General features: G+C 44.1%; 1 protein-coding gene across 1 annotated transcript in view; it reads left to right on the top strand.

Annotated features, from left to right (window-relative positions):
* The window catches only part of LOC115416918 (probable phospholipid-transporting ATPase VD), a 68,108-nt gene extending 49,033 nt beyond the window's left edge, over positions 1–19,075 (top strand). Inside the window, exons 9-13 of the mRNA XM_030130791.1 lie at positions 5,790–6,042; positions 7,072–7,286; positions 8,682–8,873; positions 10,739–11,402; positions 18,912–19,075. Coding sequence (XP_029986651.1) covers positions 5,790–6,042; positions 7,072–7,286; positions 8,682–8,873; positions 10,739–11,402; positions 18,912–19,063 — 1,476 coding nt within the window. The 3' untranslated portion in view covers positions 19,064–19,075. The remainder of the gene's footprint in view (positions 1–5,789; positions 6,043–7,071; positions 7,287–8,681; positions 8,874–10,738; positions 11,403–18,911) is intronic.
* Positions 19,076–27,550: the final 8,475 nt, after the last annotated feature.

Raw genomic sequence — 27,550 nt, 5'->3', positions numbered from 1 at the left:
GCTAATTTTAGCAGCTGGTTAGCAAGTTGGTCCGAACAGAAATATCCACATTGTGATAGTGACAGAGCTGACAGAACAGTTCCTTCCAGTCTAATAAACTGCCTGTTTCAGAAGTCAAATGGTGCTGATACGACGCCTCATATGACCTCCATGAACACACTGGTCTGCTCTGTTCTCTGTTCACAAATCAACACCCATTCTGGTGTTCAGTCACGCTCCTCAACACCTGGTAAATGTACCCCGAAAAATGACACCATCAAAGACACAAGCTGGAGTTAAACTTACAGAATGAACTCCAGAAATTTAACTCTTTCACTCTTTTTCTACCGAACTCCAGATTATTTTACTCCACAAATTTGCTGTGTAGATATTAAATGGGGAAGTCAAATGCAGTCTGAGGCAACGAGGGCCACAAAAGTTAAGCGTCACTTTGATGAACTTTTCTGAAGACGGACGCCTCACTGACGCAGAGAGCAACTTTCGGGTGAACGTTTTCAATGCCTGTCTGATATAATCATCCAGCAACTGTCCCAAAGACTGGTCAGCTTAAATGAGACTGCGGCTTGTTTGAGGTCATTCAGCCCCACACACTGCAGCAAGCACAGGATGATGAGCTAGTCCAAGCTGCCCAGCGGAGCAGTGACCACTACAGCCGGGACAGCGGCCCTACCTTCCCTGCCCAGCTGCTTTCTTTTAGAGCCTGCTTCAGGGACCAGATTACAAAACAAAAATCTGTGGTGGATTTGGCAGAACTGCTTATTGTCAGCCACCCAGCAGTGACAACAACATTCAGCCAGGTTTGCACGGCCCTCCTTTTATTTTTGACCCTCCCAGTAACCGCTGCAACCTCTAAGCGCTCATTCTCAAAATTAAAGCTAATTAAAAACCACTTGAGGAGCACGATGGGACAGGAGACACTGAGTAGACTAGCAATTTTGTCCACTGAAAATGAGCGAGCCAGGAACATGGAGATACGGCACATCGTGGACGAGTTCGCCAAGCGCAAGGCTCGCCATGTGCCCTTTAAATAGCGGTGAGGAGGTCGAATACTTTTTATTAAATTTCTGACTGTACATGAACTTGTGGGCCGCCCTGCCAACTTTACAAAACATTCTAACTATTGATTCAGTAGCCTACTGTGCTCTCAAGTAGCTGAAGTGGTTTGTTAAAGTGGGTGTCAGGTTGATGTGGTCGCTGTCATTGGGGCTGAACTGCTTTGAGTTTGTGTTAGGGGCCAGGAAGCCTTATGTTTTTTGTTGTTCTCTTGGTTTGTTGGACTTTGTGTCCGTCTGATTGACGTCAAAATGGCACGGCTGCTGTCCGTGGTACTGAACACGGTTGCTGTCCGTGGTGCTGAACTCTTACTATTAAATTCTTTGACCGGTGTGTAAGTAAGTAAGTAAGTAAGTAAAGCTTTATTTATATAGCACTTCTTAAAACAATATGTTACAAAGTGAGTCATATAAAAGAAAGATAGATCAAATCAAATTTTAAGCCAATTTACAGAAACCCAACAGAATCCTCCAGGAGCAAACACTTATGACTGGTGACAGTGGAAGGAAAAACTACCTTTAACAGCAGAAACCTGGAGCAGACCCAGACTCCTGAAGGATGGACGTCTGCCTTGACCAGTTGGGGTTAAAGAGAGAGAGTAAAGGAGGAGAAAAGAGAGAACGATAGAGAGAGACTGGGGGAGAGGGGGGAGGTAGGGGGAGATGCATGGACGCAGCTAATTCACAGACAACTGAACTAGAACATCTATGGAACAGTATAATAAACGCTATCATAACTATATGGAGTGATGATGATGAAGGTGGAGAGAGGCAGGACCACAGCAGTAGGTCCAGAGATGATCCAGGGAAAACCTGTGATGATCCTGGGAAAACCTGTGAGGTGATAAAGCACAGAGACTCCAGGGAAGAAGTCAAGTCAGTAACATGAATTCACTGGGGCATAAACAGAAGAGATTTAATGAAATGCTTGTTTATGAAAGTGAGTTTTTAAGAGTCGCTTGAAGGTGTCTATAGAATCTGATGATCTGATGTAATGGGGAAGACTATTCCAGAGGGGTGGGGCCAGAACTGCAAAAGCACGGTCACCTTTTGTTGAGAAGTTGGAGCGGGGGATGGATTGGAGGTGAAGGTTTGATGAACGGAGTGGTTGTGATGGTGAGTAGGGAACTAGGAGGTCAGAAATGGAACTGGGGGCGAGGTTGTGCAGGGCTTTAAAAGTAATTAGGAGTATTTTGGAGTGGATGCGGAATTTTATTGGAAGCCAGTGTAGGGATGTGAGTACTGGAGTGATGTGGGACCGACGACTGGTGCGTGTTCACAACCTGGAGGCTGAATTTGGAAATAACTGTAGACGATGAAGGGAGGACTGTCTGAGGAGGTGAAGAGTGAGTGTCAGTAGTCTAGACGGGAGAAAATGAAGGTGTGGATGAGGAGCTGGAGGTCAGAAGGGGAGAGGATGTGTCTGATTTTGGCAATATTTCTGAGTTGGAGGAAACAGGACTGGATGAGCTTAGTGACCTGGTGTTTGAAAGACAGATGTTGGTGAAAGAGGATACCAAGGTTTTGAACAGTGGGTGTGATGTTGGAGTGGAGGAACCAGTAAACTGTTCAACTGAAGTGGAGAAGGGGTCTGCTCCCATTAGGGCTGTGCAATTAACCGAAATTCAATTACGATTTCGATTATTACACGCAACGATTACAAAAATTATGTAATCGAGAAAAAACGATTATTAATTTTGAGTTGTTTAATTCACGCGCACGCAAGCTACCATGAGCTGCTCTGCCCCGCCCCCCTCTAAGCTACAGCTGCCTGCTAGCCGGCAGGTCCACCCCAAGAGGACAGTTGTACCTAGCGGTCTGGAAAAATAGCAGGAGAATCACAGCAGAAGTGCTTGGTAAACAAAAAAGGGAAGTCAAATTCAATTGTATGGAATCACTTTGGGTTTGATGAAGAGCAAAAACCCATTACGTGCAAAAAGTGTTTCGTAGTTGTGTCCGCACCGACCGGTAACACAGCAAACCTTTTTAACCATCTAAAGTTTAACCACCGCCACCTTTATCATAATCTTACGAAAAACTAAAACACAAAAAAAACCTCCGTCTATAACTTCGTCCGCAATGCAATCTTCAGTCTCCGAATCTCTTTACGCTGCAACTGAAACCTCACGGCACGCCACTGAATTTGCTGTTTCATACTACACTGAACATACTTGAATTTATAATTTGCACTTTATGTGGTTTTTTTTTTATCGCTCCAGTTCTATGGCAAGTCTAGAGCAGTTTAATTCCAGTGCACTATTTGTTTACAAAAGGAAACATACTGGAATTTACAGTACACTTATTTGCATTCAAAGATTTTTTTTGTTTCGTACAAAAGTGAACATACTTTGTTTTAATGGTTAAAAGCTTTATTTATATTCAAAAGAGTATATCTTAAAGAGTATATCTGTTTTGCAAGAAAAACATAAACAACTTTAAGGTTAACAAATAATCGTTTTTAATAATCGTGATTTCAGTTATTGCTAAAATAATCGTGATTATTTTTTTTTCTATAATCGAGCAGCCCTAGCTCCCATTATGAGAATTTCTGTTTTACTCGGGTTTAGATGAAGGTAACTGTGGGACATCCAGTCTTTAGTGTTAGCTAAACAGTCATGGAGGGGGGAGAGTTGATTAAGGCTGTTGATTTTTGCGGAGAAGTAGATTTGGATGTCATCGGCATAACACTGATAGGATATGTCATGGAACTGGCTGAGCAGTTGACCAAGGGGTAGCATGTACAGGGAGAACAGGACAGGGCCGAGTACTGAGCCTTGAGGCACTCCACACAGGAGGGGAGCAGAGGAGGATACGTGGCTGTTGATCTGAATGTTGAAGTGTCTGTTCAGTATGAGTGGAACCAGTTCAGTGCTGTACCAGTGGTACCAGCCCAGTTCTGGAGTCTGTCAGAGGATGGCATGGTCAGTGGTGTGGAAGGCTGCTGTTAGGTCGAGTAACATGAGAATGGAACGTTCACCGTTGTCTGCGTGCATCAGGATGTCGTTTGTTACTTTAAGTAGTGTGGTCTCAGTGCTATGTTTGTGACGGAAACCAGACTGAAATTTGTCAAATATTTTATTACCTTCAGCTAAATGGAGAAGTTGATCAGCAACCATTTTTTCTAGGATTTTGGATATGAAAGGTAATTTGGAGATTGGTCTGTAGTTCTGTGGTGGGGTTGGATCAAGGGTGGGGTTTTTGAGAAGGGGTGGGACACTGGCAATTTTAAAATAATCAGGGACGGAGCCGGAAATGAGAGAGTGGCTGATTATGGAGAGTATACTAGGGCCTAGGACCAGGAAGATGGATCTGATGAATTTAGGTGGGACATGGGCATATGGGCTCCAGTGGTGGAGAGGCTCTGGAAGGTCCCTGGAGTTAGGGTTAGGGTTCAGACATTAGGTCTGGGTGAGTTGGTGGAGAGGAAGGTCAAGCAGCCAAGGGGAAGTTTGATCTCAAAGTAGTGATCTTACCAATGAAAACTGCTAAGAAGTGTTCACAGTCACTGGGAGATGAGATGGGGGTCGGGGGGGAGTGGGTTTAACTAGTTGATTACTGGTGCTAAAAAGGAACCTTGGGTTGTGTTTATTTTTATTTATCAGGTCAGAGAAATAATGACTTCTTGCATCTTTAATGGACTGATTCAGTTTCAGTAGTGATTCCTTCATATGTAAATAATGGAGTTGAAGTTTGGATTTTTTCCAACTGCGCTCCACTTTCCTGTATTCCCGTCTTTGCCGTCTGCTATTGTCATTAATCCAGGGTGTTCTGTTGACTGCCGGTGTAGTTCTTCAGATGTAGGGGGCAGCAATGTCAAGTGCAGATGAACATACACTGTTGAACCAGCTGACCTGTTCGTTAATATTTGAAAATTTCGGAGGACGGTTTGTATTTTAGAGAAGTGGTTGGAGAAGGTAGCTGCAGACTGACTGTTGAAGATGTGAGAATGGATTGTTTCTGAGCTGTTCTAGTTGTTACCAGGGGTGCGTCCAAAGTGATACATTTGTGATCAGAAATGAAGTCAAACTTATTGAGTGAGTTCGGTGAAATATGTGAGGTAAAGACTAAATCAAGAGTGTGTTGGCGGTTGTGTGTAGGGCCAGAGACAAGGTTAAAGGATTTACACATGTTTAGAAATTTAGTGGCAAAAGAGTTGGGCTTGTCAATATGGACGTTAAAATCAGCGACCATAATAGCTTTATCAAATTTGAACACAAGGCAGGACAGTAATTCAGAAAATTCAATGAGGAACCTGGTGTTAAGATGGGGAGGTCTATAAATGAGTGTACAGCAGATTGGATTTTCACATACGATTTTAAAAGAGAGAATTTCAAAAGTTTTATAAGAACCTAAGTCTAGAGGGATGCAAGAAAAAACGTTTTAAATACAGCTGTAATATGCAATGTGTCAAAAATGTCGTACCGCTTGTAAGGCCCGCTGTTGTGGGCATGTGTATGTTGTAAAGTGATGTAATCACAAGCTTTAATGGGTTTAAAGGGCCCGGTCATTTGCCCCGCCCCCGGCCCAGTACTGACTTGTTCCGCTAGTGGGTGGACTTGAACGCCAGCGATCAATAAAGAAGAGATCAATAATGGAAAGGAGCACTGTAGAAATCGAATCCATTATTATTACACCCCCCCCCCCCCCCCCGAAGGGGAGGCAAGGGATAATGTTTTTGATTCAGTTTGTTTGTTTGTTTTCCATAAACACTGCGGCTGACTGTCCTCTGTCCCTCAGGTCCTCATTCCCATCTCTCTCTACGTGTCCATTGAGATCGTCAAACTGGGTCAGATCTACTTCATCCACCAGGACCTGGACCTGTTCCACCAGCAGACCGACTCCAGGATCCAGTGTCGGGCCCTGAACATTACAGAGGACCTGGGGCAGGTCCAGTACCTGTTCTCTGATAAGACTGGAACCCTGACTGAGAACCAGATGGTGTTCCGCCGCTGCAGCATCTACGGAGTGGAATATCCACATGAGGACAACGGTGGGTTCACCTGACACCCTTAAAGACCCTTAAAGACCCTTGAAGACCCTTGAAGACCCTTACAGACCCTTAAAGACCCTTAAAGACCCTTGAAGACCCTTGAAGACCCTTACAGACCCTTAAAGACCCTTAAAGACCCTTACAGACCCTTAAAGACCCTTACAGACCCTTAAAGACCCTTACAGACCCTTAAAGACCCTTGAAGACCCTTACAGACCCAAACGTCCACCTTTAACATGACCACATGAACAGGACTAAACCACCAGGACCACATGAACAGGACAAACCCACCAGGATCACATGAACAGGACTAAACCACCAGGACCACATGAACAGGACTAAACCACCAGGACCACATGAACAGGACAAACCCACCAGGATCACACGAACAGGACTAAACCACCAGGACCACATGAACAGGACTAGACCACATGAACAGGACTAAACCACCAGGACCACATGAACAGGACTAAACCACCAGGACCACATGAACAGGACTAAACCACCAGGACCACATGAACAGGACTAAACCACCAGGACCACATGAACAGGACAAACCCACCAGGATCACATGAACAGGACTAAACCACCAGGACCACATGAACAGGACTAAACCACCAGGACCACATGAACAGGACTAAACCACCAGGACCACATGAACAGGACAAACCCACCAGGACCACATGAACAGGACAAACCCACCAGGATCACATGAACAGGACTAAACCACCACGACCACATGAACAGGACTAAACCACCAGGGCCACATGAACAGGACTAAACCACCAGGACCACATGAACAGGACAAACCCACCAGGACCACATGAACAGGACAAACCCACCAGGATCACATGAACAGGACTAAACCACCAGGACCACATGAACAGGACTAAACCACCAGGACCACATGAACAGGACTAAACCACCAGGACCACATGAACAGGACAAACCCACCAGGACCACATGAACAGATGGTCCCGTCTGTCTCTCCTGCTCGTGTCCAATCCCAGTCTTTGGTTTGTGCTTCAGCTCGTCGGCTGCAGATGTACCAGCAGAAGGACGACGCTGCAGGTCGCTCCGTCACTCTTCGGTCCGGCTGCAGCAGAAAGTCTCTGAGCTGTCGTTCTCTGAGCTGTAACCGCAGTTCAGTGTCTCTGAACACGTTAACGGCCGAGTCCGAGGACGAGGACGATCCACTGTCCACGCACAGTGTCCACCAGTGGACGTCCACCTGCAGCAGCATGGTCTAATACACACACACACACACACACACAAGGTTATCATTAACGAAAACTAACGAAATGACGAAAACTAGAATTGTAAAAACAGTTTTGTTAATTGAAATAAATAAAAAACTATAATTAAAAGAAAAAACCATAACTAACTGAAACTGTATTGTGTGTTTACAAAACTAACAGTGTCAGAATAATTTTACGCTCTAATGATAATTATCATTATTATTATGTATAATTATTATTTTGAATAACTGAAAGTACAAATGCTACATGTAGCTCATTTAATGAGAAGCGTCAGAGTTGCTTGAAGGTTAGCATTAAGTTAAAGTCAGTCTTCTGCTCCACTGTGGACTTTAAGTCCACTTCTCCAAGGCTCAGCTCTGTCACATGCACTTTCATCCAAGTCACTGTTAAATATAAGTTTCATTTTCAGATAGATTTTTTTTTTTTTTTTGCTTGATGCAGCTGCTGATTTAGCGGACACCATCACACCACACTGTAAAAATAAATCTGTAATTTAACAGAATTTTCACTGTTTATTTGACACATTTTTCCTGTATTTTTAAGATACAGGAAAATATCAATGAAATGACAAAAACAGACTGTGATTTTACATGTCAAATGGAAAAGAACAGGAAAAAACTGTAACTGAATAACTAAAAAAATGTAAAAATTTTAAAAAGAAATTTTATCTTTTTTCACAGAAAAATACAGTTAAAATACATTTGCAAATGCTTCGTAATTTCAAAAATATTTCTTTTCTATTTATGAGATTAAACTGTCAATTTATAGTTTAATACTGTAAAAAAAACAAAAAAACAAAAAACAAAAAAAAAATTACTGACAGTTAACGGCAACAGAAGTATTAGTTCTGTCAGTTGAACCAGACTTGTTTGTTAATTGACAAATATCTTGTGTAATTACAGGAGGTTTCACAACAAACATGTTGAATAAATGTATTTTTGTGAATGTATAACATGTATAAGCACTGATAAACTGTCCAAATACAGTTTTTATCAGTGGATTGGACAACTGAGTCTCACTGAAAATTATTTATATATAAATTTATAGGGAATTGGATTTTTTTAATACACGTAAATATTCTTTATTAAACATTAAAAAGTAAAAAAAAAAAAAAAAAAAAAAAGCAAAATCTCATGTGAAGTTAGGGCAAAAAACTGTATTTGAATTATGGAAAATTACCATATTTTTATGAGATGGTTATTTTCCGTTATTTTACAGTATTTTTTTGGCGCCCCTGCTGCTGAAATAATACTGTTTTTTTATGTTTTTGTTTTTTTTTCACAGTGCAGGTCTAGGAGCTGACAGACATCCCATAGTTCCCTCCTGGTGTGTATTCACAGTAAACATGGTGTGTGTGTTTGTGTGTGTGTTTGTGTTCAGGCTAAGGACGTGGTTCCAGACCCAGAGCTGGTCCGTAAACTGGGCTGGCTCTGTTCTCCTGTCCTGTCTCTGGCTGATGCTTCCTCTGGGGCTCCGTCCACTCTGGAACTCACCTACATCACAGACTTCTTCCTGGCTCTGACCATCTGTAACAGTGTGGTGGTGTCATCACCCAGCCAACCAAGACATGTGGTGAGTAGACCACGATCCAAGTCCACCATCTGTACAGTCAGCTCATTATTAGACCTGGAGGGTCCACGTGGGCCCCTGGGAGAGACCCTTTAGGCCACAGGTGTCAAACATACGGCCCAGGGGCCAAATCTGGCCCGCCAAAGGGTCCAATCTGGCCCGTGGGATGAATTTGTGAAATGCAAAAATTACACTCAAGATATTTACAGTCAATCCTTTTACACGTAGAGCCCATATAAAGCCCTACTTTACTTTCAAGTGGGTCAGATCAGTAAAATACTATCATAAAAACCTACAAATAATGACAATTCCAATTTTTTGCTCTGTTTTGGTGTAAAAAAAAAAGTGTAATTCCATGAAAATGTGTAAATTTACAAACTAGCCTTTCACAAAAAATATGGAAAAACTAGAAATGTCCTAAGAGAAGTAGGTGGAATTTGACTAATATTCTGCCGTTTACTAAAATATGTTGTGTATTTGCAGATCCATTGTGATCTGTAAATTGTAATGCACATTTACAAATGATAAGCAGAGGCAAAATATTTAATAGTTAAAATTGCACTTATTTTTCTTAATAAATTTCATTTTTTCATGGTTGTTCATGTTATTCACATTTTAAAAGGACAGTTTACAGATGTAAACATTTCCATAATATAATTTTATTTTTTCACTATAAAACACATTAAAATGTTTGAAGTTGGCATTATTCATATATTATTATGTTATTCATTTACTGGTCTGACCCACTTCAGATCATATTAGAAGGATGTGGCCCCTGAACTAAAATGAGTTTGACAGCCCTGCTTTAGGCTGTACGCCTGGACCTCAGAATTTCCAATAAATGATGTGAGTCATACTGGCTCATCATACCCTAACCCATGTTTTAACCGTCTGTATTTACATTCATGAAGGTTTACCTCGACTTTAGACTCGGTCAGAATTAGGGATGTAAACAATTAATCGACTAATGATTAATTGTCGATAAGAATTTGCTTGATTGAATTATTCATTGTGGGTTAATTGTCCTTGTCCACCTGTCCACACCTGTCTGAAGGCTGACGGTGTGTCCACGCTGCGACGCTACAGCTGGGATAGGTGGTCATTAAACCAGATCATGGTGGTGATGAGTTAGAATGTCTGTATGGACATGGAGGACCAAACACAGGCCGACCGTCTGTGTGTGGGAGCGGTGCACCCCCGAATAAACACACCCAAATGTGGGGTCGGTATGGGAGCGTGTTCCTGGAGGTTGGTCTAGTCCACGGTCGGTGAGACAGAAGTTCAAACATCCTCCAGGCTCCTGCTTCAGGACTCAGGGATGGAATGCATTTGTGAAGCTTCAGAAGGAAAAGAGAAATAATGAGTGAAAAGTTTCACTTTCACTTCTGCGGGGGCACAGACTGCACCACCTGTACCCCCATGGTATTAGGAGGAGGACGGAAAGGGACGCAGGCATGTGTGCGGTGCGAGTCCCCCCCCCCCCCCCAACGAGGTGTGCACCCCCCCATCACACCGCCACATCGACAGATGAATTCCACAGAAAACACTGACTGTATCCAATGGATCAATAAATCAATCATTAAGGAATATGACATGTTTTTATCATGAAGTATAGAAACTATATTTAGTTTTTTTCTTATAGTATCGTATTGAAAAAGAAATTCAGGTTCTCAGGAAAATCGCTGCTTATCACTTAATCGTTAATTGATCGATAACGTCAACCAACTAATGATTAATGAATTAATCGATCATTTGCATCCCTAGTCAGACTGTTGTGGACGTGGCTGAGGTTAGACCTGGTCAGAATGTCCCCCCAGACCAGGACGCAGACACTGACTCCATGTGTTTGGTTGTTTGTTTGGTTCCAGTTGCCTGAAGCCAGGACGCCTCTCAAGTCTCTGGAGGAGATCAAGCAGATGTTCCAGCGCTTCAGCTTCTCCCCGCTGTCGGCCCTGTCCACGCTGACCCCCCCTCAGATCAAAGGCAGCCCCCACAGCTTCACCAGCCGCCTCTTTGCACGAGGCAAGACCGGATCCTTCACCTTCTCCCTACCCCCCAACAGCAGCGGTAACACCGGTGCTTCAGAACCGGCTTCAGATCCGGGCCCAGAGGGGGGCCCGGAGGCCACACCGAACCAAGTGGAGGCTGAGAACCTGGAGGACGCAGACACAAAGGGGGGGGCCGGGGGTGCAAACGCAGACCGGACCGGGCCGGGTGCGGAGGACTCGGCCGCAGACGGCGAAGGCGACTCCGACGACACTCTGCTGTACGAGGCCGAGAGTCCGGACGAGGCGGCGCTGGTCCACGCCGCCCGGGCCTACCAGTGCACCCTGCGGGGGCGCTCTGCGGAGAGCCTCCTGGTGGATCTGCCGGGGATCGGATCTCTGACCGTCCAGCTGCTCCACGTCCTGCCCTTCGACTCCAACAGGAAGAGGATGTCTGTGGTGGTCCGCCACCCTCTGACCGGACAGGTGGTGGTCTACACCAAAGGAGCCGACTCCGTCATCATGGACCTGACCGCAGCATCCAAAGGTACACCCCCCCACCCCCCCACAGGTGGTCCAGTCAGGGTTCTGTTCTGTACAGCACCAGATCACAACAGAGGTCATTTAAACACACCCATCCAAGAACACGACTGGAAAAAAAAAAAATTAAAAAACAACACGACTGAACCTTTGATTGAACTAAACCTTATCGGATTTATAGGACAGCAGGTCGGCCATGTGACCGCCGTGCACACCCATACAGACACATGCACACCCATACAGATTCACACACACACACTCATACAGACACGTGCACACTCATACAGACACATGCACACCCATACAGACACGTGCACACTCATACAGACACATGCACACCCATACACACACACACACACACACACACATGCACACTCATACAGACACATGTACACTCATACAGACACATGCACACTCATACAGACACATGCACACTCATACAGACACATGCACACTCATACAGACACATGTACACTCATACAGACACGTGCACACTCATACAGACTCGTGCACACTCATACAGACACATGCACACTCATACAGACACATGCACACCCATACACACACACACACACACACACATGCACACTCATACAGACACATGTACACTCATACAGACACATGCACACTCATACAGACACATGTACACTCATACAGACACATGCACACCCATACAGACACATGCACACCCATACAGACACACACACACACACACACACACACACACACACACACTCATACAGACACGTGCACACTCATACAGACACATGTACACTCATACAGACACATGCACACCCATACAGACACATGCACACCCATACAGACACACACACACACACACACACACACACACACACACACACTCATACAGACACATGCACACTCATACAGACACATGTACACTCATACAGACACATGCACACCCATACACACACAGACACACGCACACTCATACAGACTCGTGCACACTCATACGGACACGTGCACACTCATACAGACATGTGCACACTCATACAGACACATGCACACCCATACAGACCCGTGTACACTCATACAGACACATGCACACCCATACAGACACGAGTACATTCATACAGACTCGTGCACACTCATACAGACACATGCACACTCATACAGACACGTGTACACTCATACAGACTCGTGCACACTCATACAGACTCGTGCACACTCATACAGACACATGCACACTCATACAGACACATGTACACTCATACAGACACATGCACACTCATACAGACTCGTGCACACTCATACAGACTCGTGCACACTCATACAGACACATGCACACTCATACAGACACGTGCACACTCATACAGACACGTGCACACTCATACAGACTCGTGCACGCTCATACAGACACATGCACACTCATACAGACACGTGCACACTCATACAGACACGTGCACACTCATACAGACTCGTGCACACTCATACAGACACATGCACACTCATACAGACACGTGCACACTCATACAGACACAGACACACTCATACAGACACGTGCACACTCATACAGACACGTGTACATACACTCATACAGACTCGTGCACACTCATACAGACTCGTGCACACTCATACAGACACGTGCACACTCATACAGACACATACACACTCATACAGACACATGCACACTCATACAGACACGTGCACACTCATACAGACTCGTGCACACTCATACAGACACATGCACACTCATACAGACACGTGCACACTCATACAGACACATGCACACTCATACAGACACATGCACACTCATACAGACACATGCACACTCATACAGAATCATGCACACTCATACAGACACGTGCACACTCATACAGACTCGTGCACACTCATACAGACACATGCACACTCATACAGACACGTGCACACTCATACAGACACATGCACACTCATACAGACACATGCACACTCATACAGACACATGTACACTCATACAGACTCGTGCACACTCATACAGACTCGTGCACACTCATACAGACACATGTACACTCATACAGACTCGTGCACACTCATACAGACACATGTACACTCATACAGACTCGTGCACACTCATACAGACACATGTACACTCATACAGACTCGTGCACACTCATACAGACACATGCACACTCATAAAGACACATGCACACTCATACAGACTCGTGCACACTCATACAGACACGTGCACACTCATACAGACACGTGCACACTCATACATACTCGTGCACACTCATACAGAAACATGTACACTCATACAGACTCGTGCACACTCATACAGACACGTGCACACTCATACAGACACATGCACACTCATACAGACTCGTGCACACTCATACAGACACATGTACACTCATACAGACACATGTACACTCATACAGACTCGTGCACACTCATACAGACACATGTACTCTCATACAGACTCGTGCACACTCATACAGACACATGCACATTCATACAGACACGTGTACACTCATACAGACTCGTGCACACTCATACAGACTCGTGCACACTCATACAGACTCGTGCACACTCATACAGACACATGCACACTCATACAGACACGTGTACACTCATACAGACTCGTGCACACTCATACAGACTCGTGCACACTCATACAGACACGTGCACACTCATACAGACACATGTACACTCATACAAACTCGTGCACACTCATACAGACACGTGCACACTCATACAGACACATGCACACTCATACAGACACATGCACACTCATACAGACACGTGCACACTCATACAGACTCGTGCACACTCATACAGACACGTGCACACTCATACAGACACGTGCACACTCATACAGACACGTGCACACTCATACAGACACGTGCACACTCATACAGACACATGCACACTCATACAGACACATGCACACTCATACAGACACATGTACACTCATACAGACTCGTGCACACTCATACAGACACATGCACACTCATACAGACTCGTGCACACTCATACAGACACATGCACACTCATACAGACACATGTACACTCATACAGACTCGTGCACACTCATACAGACTCGTGCACACTCATACAGACACATGCACACTCATACAGACACATGTACACTCATACAGACTCGTGCACACTCATACAGACTCGTGCACACTCATACAGACACATGTACACTCATACAGACTCGTGCACACTCATACAGACTCGTGCACACTCATACAGACACATGCACACTCATACAGACACATGTACACTCATACAGACACATGTACACTCATACAGACTCGTGCACACTCATACAGACACATGTACACTCATACAGACTCGTGCACACTCATACAGACACATGCACACTCATACAGACACATGTACACTCATACAGACTCGTGCACACTCATACAGACTCGTGCACACTCATACACACACATGCACACTCATACAGACACGTGTACACTCATACAGACTCGTGCACACTCATACAGACTCGTGCACACTCATACAGACTCGTGCACACTCATACAGACACATGTACACTCATACAGACTCGTGCACACTCATACAGACTCGTGTACACTCATACAGACACATGCACACTCATACAGACACATGTACACTCATGCAGACACATGTACTCTCGTACAGACACGTGCACACTCATACAGACACGTGCACACTCGTACAGACTCGTGCACACTCATACAGACACGTGCACACTCATACAGACTCGTGTACACTCATACAGACTCGTGCACACTCATACAGACTCGTGCACACTCATACAGACACATGCACACTCATACAGACACATGCACACTCATACAGACACATGTACACTCATACAGACTCGTGCACACTCATACAGACACATGTACACTCATACAGACTCGTGCACACTCATACAGACTCGTGCACACTCATACAGACACATGCACACTCATACAGACACATGTACACTCATACAGACTCGTGCACACTCATACAGACTCGTGCACACTCATACAGACACATGCACACTCATACAGACTCGTGCACACTCATGCAGACAAATGCACACTCATACAGACACATGTACTCTCGTACAGACACGTGCACACTCATACAGACACGTGCACACTCGTACAGACTCGTGCACACTCGTACAGACACGTGCACACTCGTACAGACTCGTGCACACTCGTACAGACTCGTGCACACTCGTACAGACACATGCACACTCGTACAGACTCGTGCACACTCGTACAGACACGTGCACACTCGTACAGACACGTGCACACTAATACAGACTCGTGCACACTCGTACAGACACGTGCACACTCATACAGACTCGTGCACACTCATACAGACACATGCACACTCGTACAGACTCGTGCACACTCGTACAGACTCGTGCACACTCGTACAGACTCGTGCACACTCCTACAGACACGTGTACACTCATACAGACACATGCACACTCATACAGACACATGTACACTCATACAGACTCGTGCACACTCGTACAGACTCGTGCACACTCGTACAGACTCGTGCACACTCGTACAGACACATGCACACTCGTACAGACTCGTGCACACTCATACAGACTCGTGCACACTCCTACAGACACGTGCACACTCGTACAGACACGTGCACACTCGTACAGACTCGTGCACACTCGTACAGACTCGTGCACACTCATACAGACTCGTGCACACTCATACAGACACGTGCACACTCATACAGACACATGTACACTCATACAGACTCGTGCACACTCATACAGACTCGTGTACACTCATACAGACACATGCACACTCATACAGACACATGTACTCTCGTACAGACACGTGCACACTCATACAGACACGTGCACACTCGTACAGACTCGTGCACACTCATACAGACACGTGCACACTCATACAGACTCGTGTACACTCATACAGACTCGTGCACACTCATACAGACTCGTGCACACTCATACAGACACATGCACACTCATACAGACACATGCACACTCATACAGACTCGTGCACACTCATACAGACACATGTACACTCATACAGACTCGTGCACACTCATACAGACTCGTGCACACTCATACAGACTCGTGCACACTCATACAGACTCGTGCACACTCATACAGACACATGCACACTCATACAGACTCGTGCACACTCATGCAGACACATGCACACTCATACAGACACATGTACTCTCGTACAGACACGTGCACACTCATACAGACACGTGCACACTCGTACAGACTCGTGCACACTCGTACAGACACGTGCACACTCATACAGACACGTGCACACTCGTACAGACTCGTGCACACTCGTACAGACTCGTGCACACTCGTACAGACACGTGCACACTCGTACAGACTCGTGCACACTCGTACAGACACGTGCACACTCATACAGACACGTGCACACTCATACAGACTCGTGCACACTCGTACAGACACGTGCACACTCATACAGACTCGTGCACACTCATACAGACACATGCACACTCGTACAGACTCGTGCACACTCATACAGACACATGCACACTCATACAGACTCGTGCACACTCATACAGACTCGTGCACACTCATACAGACTCGTGCACACTCCTACAGACACGTGTACACTCGTACAGACACGTGCACACTCGTACAGACTCGTGCACACTCGTACAGACTCGTGCACACTCGTACAGACACGTGCACACTCGTACAGACTCGTGCACACTCGTACAGACTCGTGCATACTCGTATAGACGCGTGCACACTCGTACAGACTCGTGCACACTCGTACAGACACGTGCACACTCGTACAGACTCGTGCACACTCGTACAGACTCGTGCACACTCGTACAGACACGTGCACACTCGTACAGACTCGTGCACACTCGTACAGACTCGTGCACACTCGTACAGACTCATGCAAACCAGGATAAAAACATAACATGTAAAAATTAGAAGTCACAATAATAATAAATACAGCACAGAAGAAGAAGTGCAATGTGACCTTTTCTTCTTGAGCTCAGTGACGGCGACAGGAACAAAAGTGTTTTTATAAACGCTGTGTCCTGCACCTGGGACTTAAACACCTTCATCCAGAGGAAAGGAGCTGAAATCGCCCCCCCCCTGTAAAGGATGGGAGTCATTATTCAGAACTGATGAAACCATCCTCTGTACCTGATTAGTGGACAGGGAGGTGGGACAAGACTGGGACTGACCAATCAGACGACTGGACCATCTGACTATTGGATTCAGTGAGTTTTTCTCCAAAGGAAAAGGACATGAAGGTGTGTGTTTCTAAATATATTGGTACCACAGATAACCGGTTCAGCTTTAAATCTAAGCATGGTACTGATCTTTGTATTTATGCCTTGAAAGAAGCTGTTGAGGTTTGTAGGAGGAAGAACTGCTCAGTCCTGATAGGATGTGCTGATGCCTCTAAGGCCTTCGATCGTGTCAGTCATCGAAACTTGTTTATGAAACTAAGTGAAAAGGGGGTTCCTGATTCTGTATGAAGGCTTCTGGTGTACTGGTATGCAAACCACAGTATGCGAGTCAAATGGGAAGAGAAAATGTCCTCCCCCTTTGCAGTGAGCAACAGTGTGCGGGGGGGGGGGGGGGGGGGGCTGCTTTCTCCTGCACTCTTTAACGTGTACATGGACAACCTATCTAAACAGCTGAATGGATGCAAAACTGGTGTGTTTGTTAACAGTAGACTCAGTCACCTCATGTCTGCTGATGATTTGTCCATTTTTTCCCTGGCAGTGCTGGGTTTGAGCAGCTGCTGAGTATATGTTCTGGTTATGGGCTTACATATGAAGTGTAATATAATGTTACAAAGAGCACACTTTTGATCTGCAGAACAAAAGGGGACAAGGGCCTAAACTGTCCTAATTTTTACCTGTCAGGACAGGAGCTGAGTGTGAGCACCAAAATAAAGTATTTAGGTCACTTTATTATGGATCAAATGTCTGATGATGATGATATGGACAGGCAATGTCAGATGTTCTATGCCCAGGCTAATGTGTTGGCAAGAAAATTCTCAATGTGTACAGAAAATGTCCAGAAGAATCTGTTCAGAGCAGATTGTCCTTCTCTTTCTACTGCCCCCTGGTCGTCCAGGTTTAAAAAGGCTAGCTTACAGAAGCTCAAAGTTGCATAATGATTCCATGAGAATACTGTTTAAAAAACCTGGATGGACCAGCGCAGGTGAGTTATTCTGCAGTGCAGGAGTGAACACTTTTCAGGCTCTTAGGAGAAATTTAATATGCAAATTTACCTGTCGACCGAACGATTCTCAGAATTCCATCATTCAGCTTTTGATTAATCCCAGTCATAGTTCAGTGTGAAACCAGTCATCCCAGTGGTGACACTGGTACAGCTGTCTTTTATAATACTGATGATGTTTCATTTGTATTTTTAACCTGTGATTTTAAATGTATTCTGTTCGTTGATTGCTTGTTTGTTTGTTTTTAAATGGACTCCCAAGTCTGCAAATAAAGATGATGATGATGATGATGGTGTGTGTGTGTGTGTGTGTGTGTGTTTCAGGTGCTGAGCAGGCTCAGGACCTGTACCATCACATCAGAGAACAGACCCAGAAACATTTAGACGGATACGCCACAGAAGGTCTGCGCACTCTGTGCATCGCTAAAAAGGTAAAAACCTCAGGAAACAGTCTGATATTCCTGACAGTAAAATGAGTGACAGCCCTGCTTTAGCCATTTACAGTCCTTTAATACTCATCTGAACCATTTATTCTATTCATCAGAATCATTAGGGGCTCGGGCATCGACACGAGCACCTATTGTTCTTCCGCGCGTTTCTTCTTGATCATTAGGGGCTCGGGCATCGACACGAGCACCTATTGTTCTTCCGCTCGTTTATTATTAGGGGCTCGGGCATCGACACGAGCACCTCTCCCCCATTGCAAAGCAATGGGAGAGAGGTGGCGAAGCCACGAGCACCTATTGTTCTTCCGCTCGTTTATTATTAGGGGCTCGGGCATCGACACGAGCACCTCTCCCCCATTGCAAAGCAATGGGGGAGAGGTGCTCGTGGCGAAGCCACGAGCACCTATTGTTCTTCCGCTCGTTTATACTTATTAGGGGCTCGGGCATCGACACGAGCACCTCTCCCCCATTGCAAAGCAATGGGAGAGAGGTGCTCGTGGCGAAGCCACGAGCACCTATTGTTCTTCCGCGCGTTTATTATTATTAGGGGCTCGGGCATCGACACGAGCACCTCTCCCCCATTGCAAAGCAATGGGAGAGAGGTGCTCGTGGCGAAGCCACGAGCACCTATTGTTCTTCCGCGCGTTTATTAATATTATTATTCATCTTCCGGACACATTTTTGTCCGTTAATGCGGCCCGAACCGCTGGAAAGACCCCTGCAAATTATACATTAAAACGTGCGGTTTCATCGGGAATAGCGGGCTATGTATTTTTCGTAGAGATTCGTGAATTTTTCGCAGACTTATTCGCAAAAAACATGCGAAAAAAGTCCCATAGAAATGAATGGGGAGAGGAAAAAATCAGCCAGAAAAGTCCACTTTTTTCCAGACACTACTACTTCGCCATACTTTAACCTACAGACTTCATTTAAACTTTAAAACGCAGGCATTTTTGTCCTCTCCGCACGAATGTACTTTGTATGAGGATGAGGTTTACGGTTTTCAATAGGTGAGTCTTCAAAAACCCCTGGGTTGAGTGAAAATTCTCAAAATTTACTGAGTTAGAGTGGGTGATGTCATCACACTAGAGTGTGAGAGCAGTGAAAATTCACCTGAAAATTCTCTGAATAAATCGCCCTCCCGGCCAAACGATACATCGCAGTTGAATGACATTTTCCAAAAACGTAGCCATGGTTCCTGGGCTTCATATGAACCCATGTTTGAAGACCTAGCTCTTTTTAAAGTGAAATGACAGGCACTAGTTTGGAGGCTCATCCCTTCTTTCCTCCATTAACTCTCCATTGTAGCGGATTCTTTCTTGTCTTGGTCAGTATACTGTTTTTACACTGCTCTAACTCAGTCATTTTTCACAGTACGTGAAAAAAACCTACATCTGTGTGTTCCCCAGGTCCTTCTGACGCTCACGGTCATTTCGGTTTTCACCTATCTTTTACGGTTTTCCCATAATTAGCAGTTTTCTAGGACCTGTTCTGAGTGACTCACTCAGTCTATTCCTGCTGCTCTGTGTGTCTCTCTCACTCTGTGTGTGTCAGTGCAGCGCCGTTGCTGCGGCAACAGCCCCACTGCTCTGTGTGTGTCCCAGGTGTGTCCAATAAACCCAATCAGTCTGACATGTTTCTCCTCCCATAACAACCCTGGAGAGTCCATAGCAACGCTGGGTGTCTGTTAGAGTACTGATACTACTACTAATACTACTACTGCTTTTACTACTATGATTACTACTACTACTACTACTACTACTAAAAATACAACTACAACTAAAAATGTTACTCATGCTGCTACTACTACTACTATTAAAAATATTACTACTACTACTACTGCCACTACTAGTACTAAAAATACAACTACTGCTACTACTACTACTAGAAAATATTACTACTACTACTACAACAACTGCTAGTACTACTACTACTACTACTAAAAATAGTATTACACTACTACTACTACTAGAAAATATTACTACTATTACTACAATAACAGGTAGTACTACTACTACTACTACTAAAAATACTATTACACTACTACTACTACTACTAAAAATACTACTACTGCTACTGGAAATACTACTACGACAATTGCTACTACTACTACTACTACTACTACAACTAAAAATACTACTAATATTACTACTACTACTACTACTAAAAATACTACTACTACTAAAAATACTACTACTATTACTACTACTACTACTAATATTACTACTACTACTACTAAAAATGCTACTACTACTACTGCTACTACAACTACTACAAAAAATACTACTACTACTACTACTACTATTACTGTTACTTGTACTCCTTCTCCTTTTCCTCCTATTACTGTTAAACTGATTCAAACTGATTCTCTCTCATACATACACACACACACACACACACTCACACACACACACACACACACACACAGAGTATAGAACACAGACAGTTGAAGCTCAGGTGTCAGGTGATCAGCATCAGCCAATCAGGTCACACATGACTACAACTAATGGGGAGAGGAAAAAATCAGCCAGAAAAGTCCACTTTTTTCCAGACGCTACTACTTCGCCATACTTTGACCTACAGACTTCATTTAAACTTTAAAACGCAGGCATTTTTGTCCTCTCCACACGAATGTACTTGGTATGAGGATGGGGTTTACGGTTTTCAATAGGTGAGTCTTCAAAAACCCCTGGGTTGAGTGAAAATTGTCCAAATTTCCTGAGTTAGAGTGTGTGATGTCATCACACTAGAGTGGAAGAGTAGAGAAAATTCAACTGAAAATTCTCTGAATAAATCGCCCTCCCGGCCAAACGATACATCACAGGTGAATGATCTTTTCCAAAAACGTAGCCATGGTTCCTGGGCTTCATATGAACCCATGTTTGAAGACCTAGCTCTTTTTAAAGTGAAATGACAGGCACTAGTTTGGAGGCTCATCCCTTCTTTCCCCCATTGACTCTCCATTGTAGCGGATTCCTTCTTTTCTTGGTCAGTTGACTGTTTTAAAACTGCCCTAACTCAGTCATTTTTCACAGTACGGGAAAAAAACCTACATCTGTATGTTCCCCAGGTCCTTTTGACGCTCACGGTCATTTCAGTTTTCTCCTATCTTTTACGGTTTTCCTGTAATTAGCAGTTTCTCGGGACCTTTTCTGCTCCAGTCTCAGCCTATTCCTGCTGCTCTGTGTCAGTTTCATTCTGTGTGTGTGGCAGTGCAGCGCCGTCGCTGTGGCAACTACTACTGATACAACTACTAAAAATACTACTACTACTAAAAATACTACTACTACTTCTATTACTACTATTAACAGTGACATCCGTCAGCTGCCAAACTTTGACACACAGATTGTCAATATAAAGTGAATGGGGGTTCAGAACACAGAATTCCCCTCCGACCATGAAGTCTTTGGTAACGTCGAACCGACATGCCCCCCCGACCCCCGAGCCCCTCTCACGATTTCCGCGTGTGGAAATTGTCTAGTTAGTAAGTGTAGTAGTGGTAGAAGTAGTGGTAGTAGTATTTTTAGCAGTAGTAGTAGAGTGTGTGATGTCATCACACTAGAGTGTGAGAGCAGAGAAAATTCAACTGAAAATTCTCTGAATAAATCGCCCTCCCGGCCAAACGATACATCGCAGGAAAATGATATTTTCCAAAAACTTAGCCATGGTTCCTGGGCTTCATATGAACCCATGGTTGAAGACCTAGCTCTTTTTAAAGAGAAATGACAGGCACTAGTTTGGAAGCTCATCGCTTCTTTCCTCCATTAACTCTCCATTGTAGCGGATTCCTTCTTGTCTTGGTCAGTTGACTGTTTTTACACTGCTCTAACTCAGTCATTTCTCACAGTACAGGGAAAAAACTTAGATCTGTGTGTTCCCCAGGGCTCTCTGACGCTCACGGTCATTTCGGTTTTCACCTATCTTTTACGGTTTTCCTGTAATTAGCAGTTTTCCGGGACCTGTTCTGAGTGCCTCACTCAGTCTATTCCTGCTGCTCTGTGTGTCAGTTTCATTCTCTGTGTGTCAGTGCAGCGCCATTGCTGCGGCAACAGCCCCACTGCTCTGTGTGTGTCCCAGGTGTGTCCAATAAACCCAATCAGTCTGACATGTTTCTCCTCCCATAGCAACCCTGGAGAGTCCAAAGCAACGCTGTGTGTGTGAGAGACAGTACTGATACTACTACTAATACTAGTACTACTACTAATATTACTACAACTACGAATACAACTACTACTACTAGTATTACTTCTACTAATAATAATACTACTGATACTATTAATACGACTACTACTTCTTCTACTACTGCTAAAAATACTACTACCACTATTTCTACTACTACTACACTTACTAATAATACTACCACTACTGTTACTACTACTACTACTACTACTACTACTACTATTACTAAAAATACTACTACCACTACTTCTACTACTACTACTCTTACTACTACTACTACGACTACTACTACACAAAATTCTACCTCTACTACTACTACTACACATACTACTACTACTACTACTACAAATACTACTACGACTACCAAAAGTACTATTACTACTATTACTGTTACTTCTCGTCTTTCTCCTTCTCCTCCTATTACTGTTAAACTGATTCAAACTGATTCTCTCTCACACACACACACACACACACACACACACACACACACACACAGAGTATAGAACACAGACAGTTGAAGCTCAGGTGTCAGGTGATCAGCATCAGCCAATCAGGTCACACATGACTACAACTAATGGGGAGAGGAAAAAATCAGCCAGAAAAGTCCACTTTTTTCCAGAAACTACTACTTCACCATACTTTCACCTACAAACTTCATTTAAACTTTAAAACGCAGGTATTTTTGTCCTCTCCACACGAATGTACTTGGTATGAGGATGGGGTTTACGGTTTTCAATAGGTGAGTCTTCAAAAACCCCTGGGTTGAGTGAAAATTGTCCAAATTTCCTGAGTTAGAGTGTGTGATGTCATCACGCTAGAGTGGAAGAGCAGAGAAAATTCAACTGAAAATTCTCTGAATAAATTGCCCTCCCGGCCAAACGATACATCGCAGGCAAATGATATTTTCCAAAAACATAGCCATGGTTCCTGGGCTTTATATGAACCCATGTTTGAAGACCTAGCTCTTTTTAAAGTGAAATGACAGGCACTAGTTTGGAGGCTCATCCCTTCTTTCCTCCATTAACTCTCCATTGTAGCGGATTTTTTGTTGTCTTGGTCAGTTGACTGCTTTTAAACTGCCCTAACACGATCATTTTTCACAGTACGGAAAAAAAACTTTATCTTTGTGTTCCACAGGTCTCTCTGACGCTCACAGTCATTTTGGTTTTCACCTATCTTTTACAGTTTTCCTTTAACTAGCAGTTTCTCGGGACCTGTTCTGCTCCAGTCTCAGTCTATTCCTGCTGCTCTGTGTCAGTTTCATTCTGTGTGTGTGTCAGTGCAGCGCCGTTGCTGTGGCAACTACTACTACTACTACTAAAAATACCACTACTACTATTACTACTACTACATATAGTACTATTACTGTAACTTCTACTACTTCTCCTTCTCCTCCTATTACTGATAGAACTGATTCAAACTGATTCTCTCTCTCTCTCACACACACACACACACACACACACACACACACCTCTTCAGTTCTCAGCTGCAGACAAAGTATAGAACACAGACAGTTGAAGCTCAGGTGTCAGGTGATCAGCATCAGCCAGTCAGGTGACACATGACAATATCTAATGAATACAGTCTCCTGTCATGTCTGCTGTGTTTCTCCAACATTTCTCAGTGTCATTCTCCAGCTACATGCTGCTTCAGCCTGAACATGGACTCAAACTGGCATGCCCCCCCCACCACCACCCCCGACCCCCGAGCCCCTCTCACGATTTCCGCGTGTGGAAATTGTCTAGTTTTTCTTCATCTTCCGGACAAAATTTCGTCCGTTAATGCGGCCCGAACCGCTGGAAATAGACCAACACATGTTATTACAAAAATGTGCGTCCTGCTCGTGAATCGTGTGCTATGTTATAGGCGTGCCATTCCGATGCACGGATTTCGTTAAAATGCGAAAAAACGGTCAAATTTCTCCATCCGAAATGAATGGGGCCATTTTCAAGTGGCTACCATTCCCAAACGATTTGTCCTAAAAATATTCTGTCAACGCAGAAATGTTCGGCGTCGCCCAAAGATTATCTGTGTTGTGACGTGGTAATGATATCACTTACGGTTTTCACACAAATATGCGAAGAAAAACCCCATTCATTTTTAATGGGAGTGACAAAAAACTTGCCTTTTTTCCAACCACTACTACTTCGCCATACTTTCACCTAGAGACTTCATTTAAACTTTAAAACGCAGGCATTTTTGTCCTCTCCGCACGAATGTACTTGCTATGAGGATGAGGTTTACGGTTTTCAATAGGTGAGTCTTCAAAAACCCCCAGGTTGACTCAAAATCCTCATTTCTAGAGTGTGTGGTCCCCATGGTAACGGCAGCTAGAGTGAGAAAGGAGTGAAAAATTCACCTGAAAATTCTCTGAATAAATCGCCCTCCCGGCCAAACGATACATCGCAGGCGAATGATATTTTCCAAAAACGTAGCCATGGTTCCTGGGCTTCATATGAACCCATGTTTGAAGACCTAGCTCTTTTTAAAGTGAAATGACAGGCACTAGTTTGGAGGCAAGTCCCTTCTTTCCCCCATTAACTCTCCATTATAGCAGATTCCTTCTTGTCTTGCTCGGTTGACTGTTTTTAAACTGCCCTAACTCAGTCATTTTTCACAGTACGGAAAAAAAATCTACATCTGTGCATTCCCCAGGGCCTTCTGATGCCCACGGTCATTTCGGTTTTCACCTATCTTTTACGGTTTTCCCATAATTAGCAATTTTCCGGGACCTGTTCTGAGTGAGTCACTCAGTCTATTCCTGCTGCTCTGTGTGTCTCTCTCTCTCTGTGTGTGTCAGTGCAGCGCCGTTGCTGCGGCAACGGCCCCTCTGCTCTGTGTCCCAGGTGTGTCCAATAAACTGAATCAGTCTGACATGTTTCTCCTCCCATAGCAACCCTGGAGAGTCCATAGCAACGCTGTGTGTCTGTTAAAGTACAGATACTACTACTAATACTACTACTGCTGTTAATACTATGATTACTACTACTATTAAAAATGCTACTACTGCTACTACTACTACTACTAAAAAATATTACTACTACTACTACAATTGCTACTACTACTAATACTACTACTACAACTAAAAATACTACTAATGTTACTACTACTACTACTACTAGAAATTCTACTACTACTACTACTGCTGCTACTACAACTACTGCAAAAAATACTACTACTACTACTACTACTACTAAAAAATACTATTACTACTATTACAGGTGCTACTACTAAAAATACTACTACTACAAAAAATACTACTACTATTACTACTACAACTAAAAATACTACTACTACTACTACTGAAAATACTACTACTACTACCACTACTGCTACTAAAAATACTACTATTACTGTTACTTGTACTCCTTCTCCTCCTATTACTGTTAAACTGATTCAAACTGATTCTCTCTCATGCACAAACACACTCACACACTGACACACACACACACAAACACACACTCAAAAACTAACACACCCTCACACCCTCACACACACGCACACACGCACACACACACACACACACACACACACACACAGAGTATAGAACACAGACAGTTGGAGCTCAGGTGTCAGGTGATCAGCATCAGCCAATCAGGTCACACATGACTACAACTAATGGGGAGAGGAAAAAATCTGCCAGAAAAGTCCACTTTTTTCCAGACACTACTACTTCGCCATACTTTGACCTACAGACTTCATTGAAACTTTAAAACGCAGGCCTTTTTGTCCTCTCCGCACGAATGTACTTGGTATGAGGATGGGGTTTACGGTTTTCAATAGATGAGTCTTCAAAAACCCCTGGGTTGAGTGAAAATTGTCCAAATTTCCTGAGTTAGAGTGTGTGATGTCATCACACTAGAGTGGAAGAGCAGTGCAAATTCAACTGAAAATTCTCTGAATAAATCGCTTTCCTGGCCAAACGATACATCGCAGGCAAATGATCTTTTCCAAAAACGTAGCCATGGTTCCTGGGCTTCATATGAACCCATGTTTGAAGACCTAGCTCTTTTTAAAGTGAAATGACAGGCACTAGTTTGGAGGCTCATCCCTTCTTTCCTCCATTAACTCTCCATTGTAGTGGATTCCTTCTTGTCTTGGTCAGTTGACTGTTTTAAAACTGCCCTAACTCAGTCATTTTTCACAGTACGGGAAAAAACCTACAACTGTATGTTCCCCAGGTCTCTCTGACGCTCACGGTCATTTCAATTTTCTCCTATCTTTTACGGTTTTCCCATAATTACCAGTTGATTGGGACCTGTTCTGCTCCAGTCTATGCCTATTCCTGCTGCTCTGTGTCAGTTTCATTCTGTGTGTGTGTCAGTGAAGCGCCGTCGC

This window comes from Sphaeramia orbicularis, unplaced genomic scaffold, assembly GCF_902148855.1.
Source record: "Sphaeramia orbicularis unplaced genomic scaffold, fSphaOr1.1, whole genome shotgun sequence".
NCBI classification, from domain to species: domain Eukaryota; kingdom Metazoa; phylum Chordata; class Actinopteri; order Kurtiformes; family Apogonidae; genus Sphaeramia; species Sphaeramia orbicularis.
Note: the sequence above shows the minus strand (reverse complement) of the source record. Positions and strands in the feature narration are given on the sequence as shown.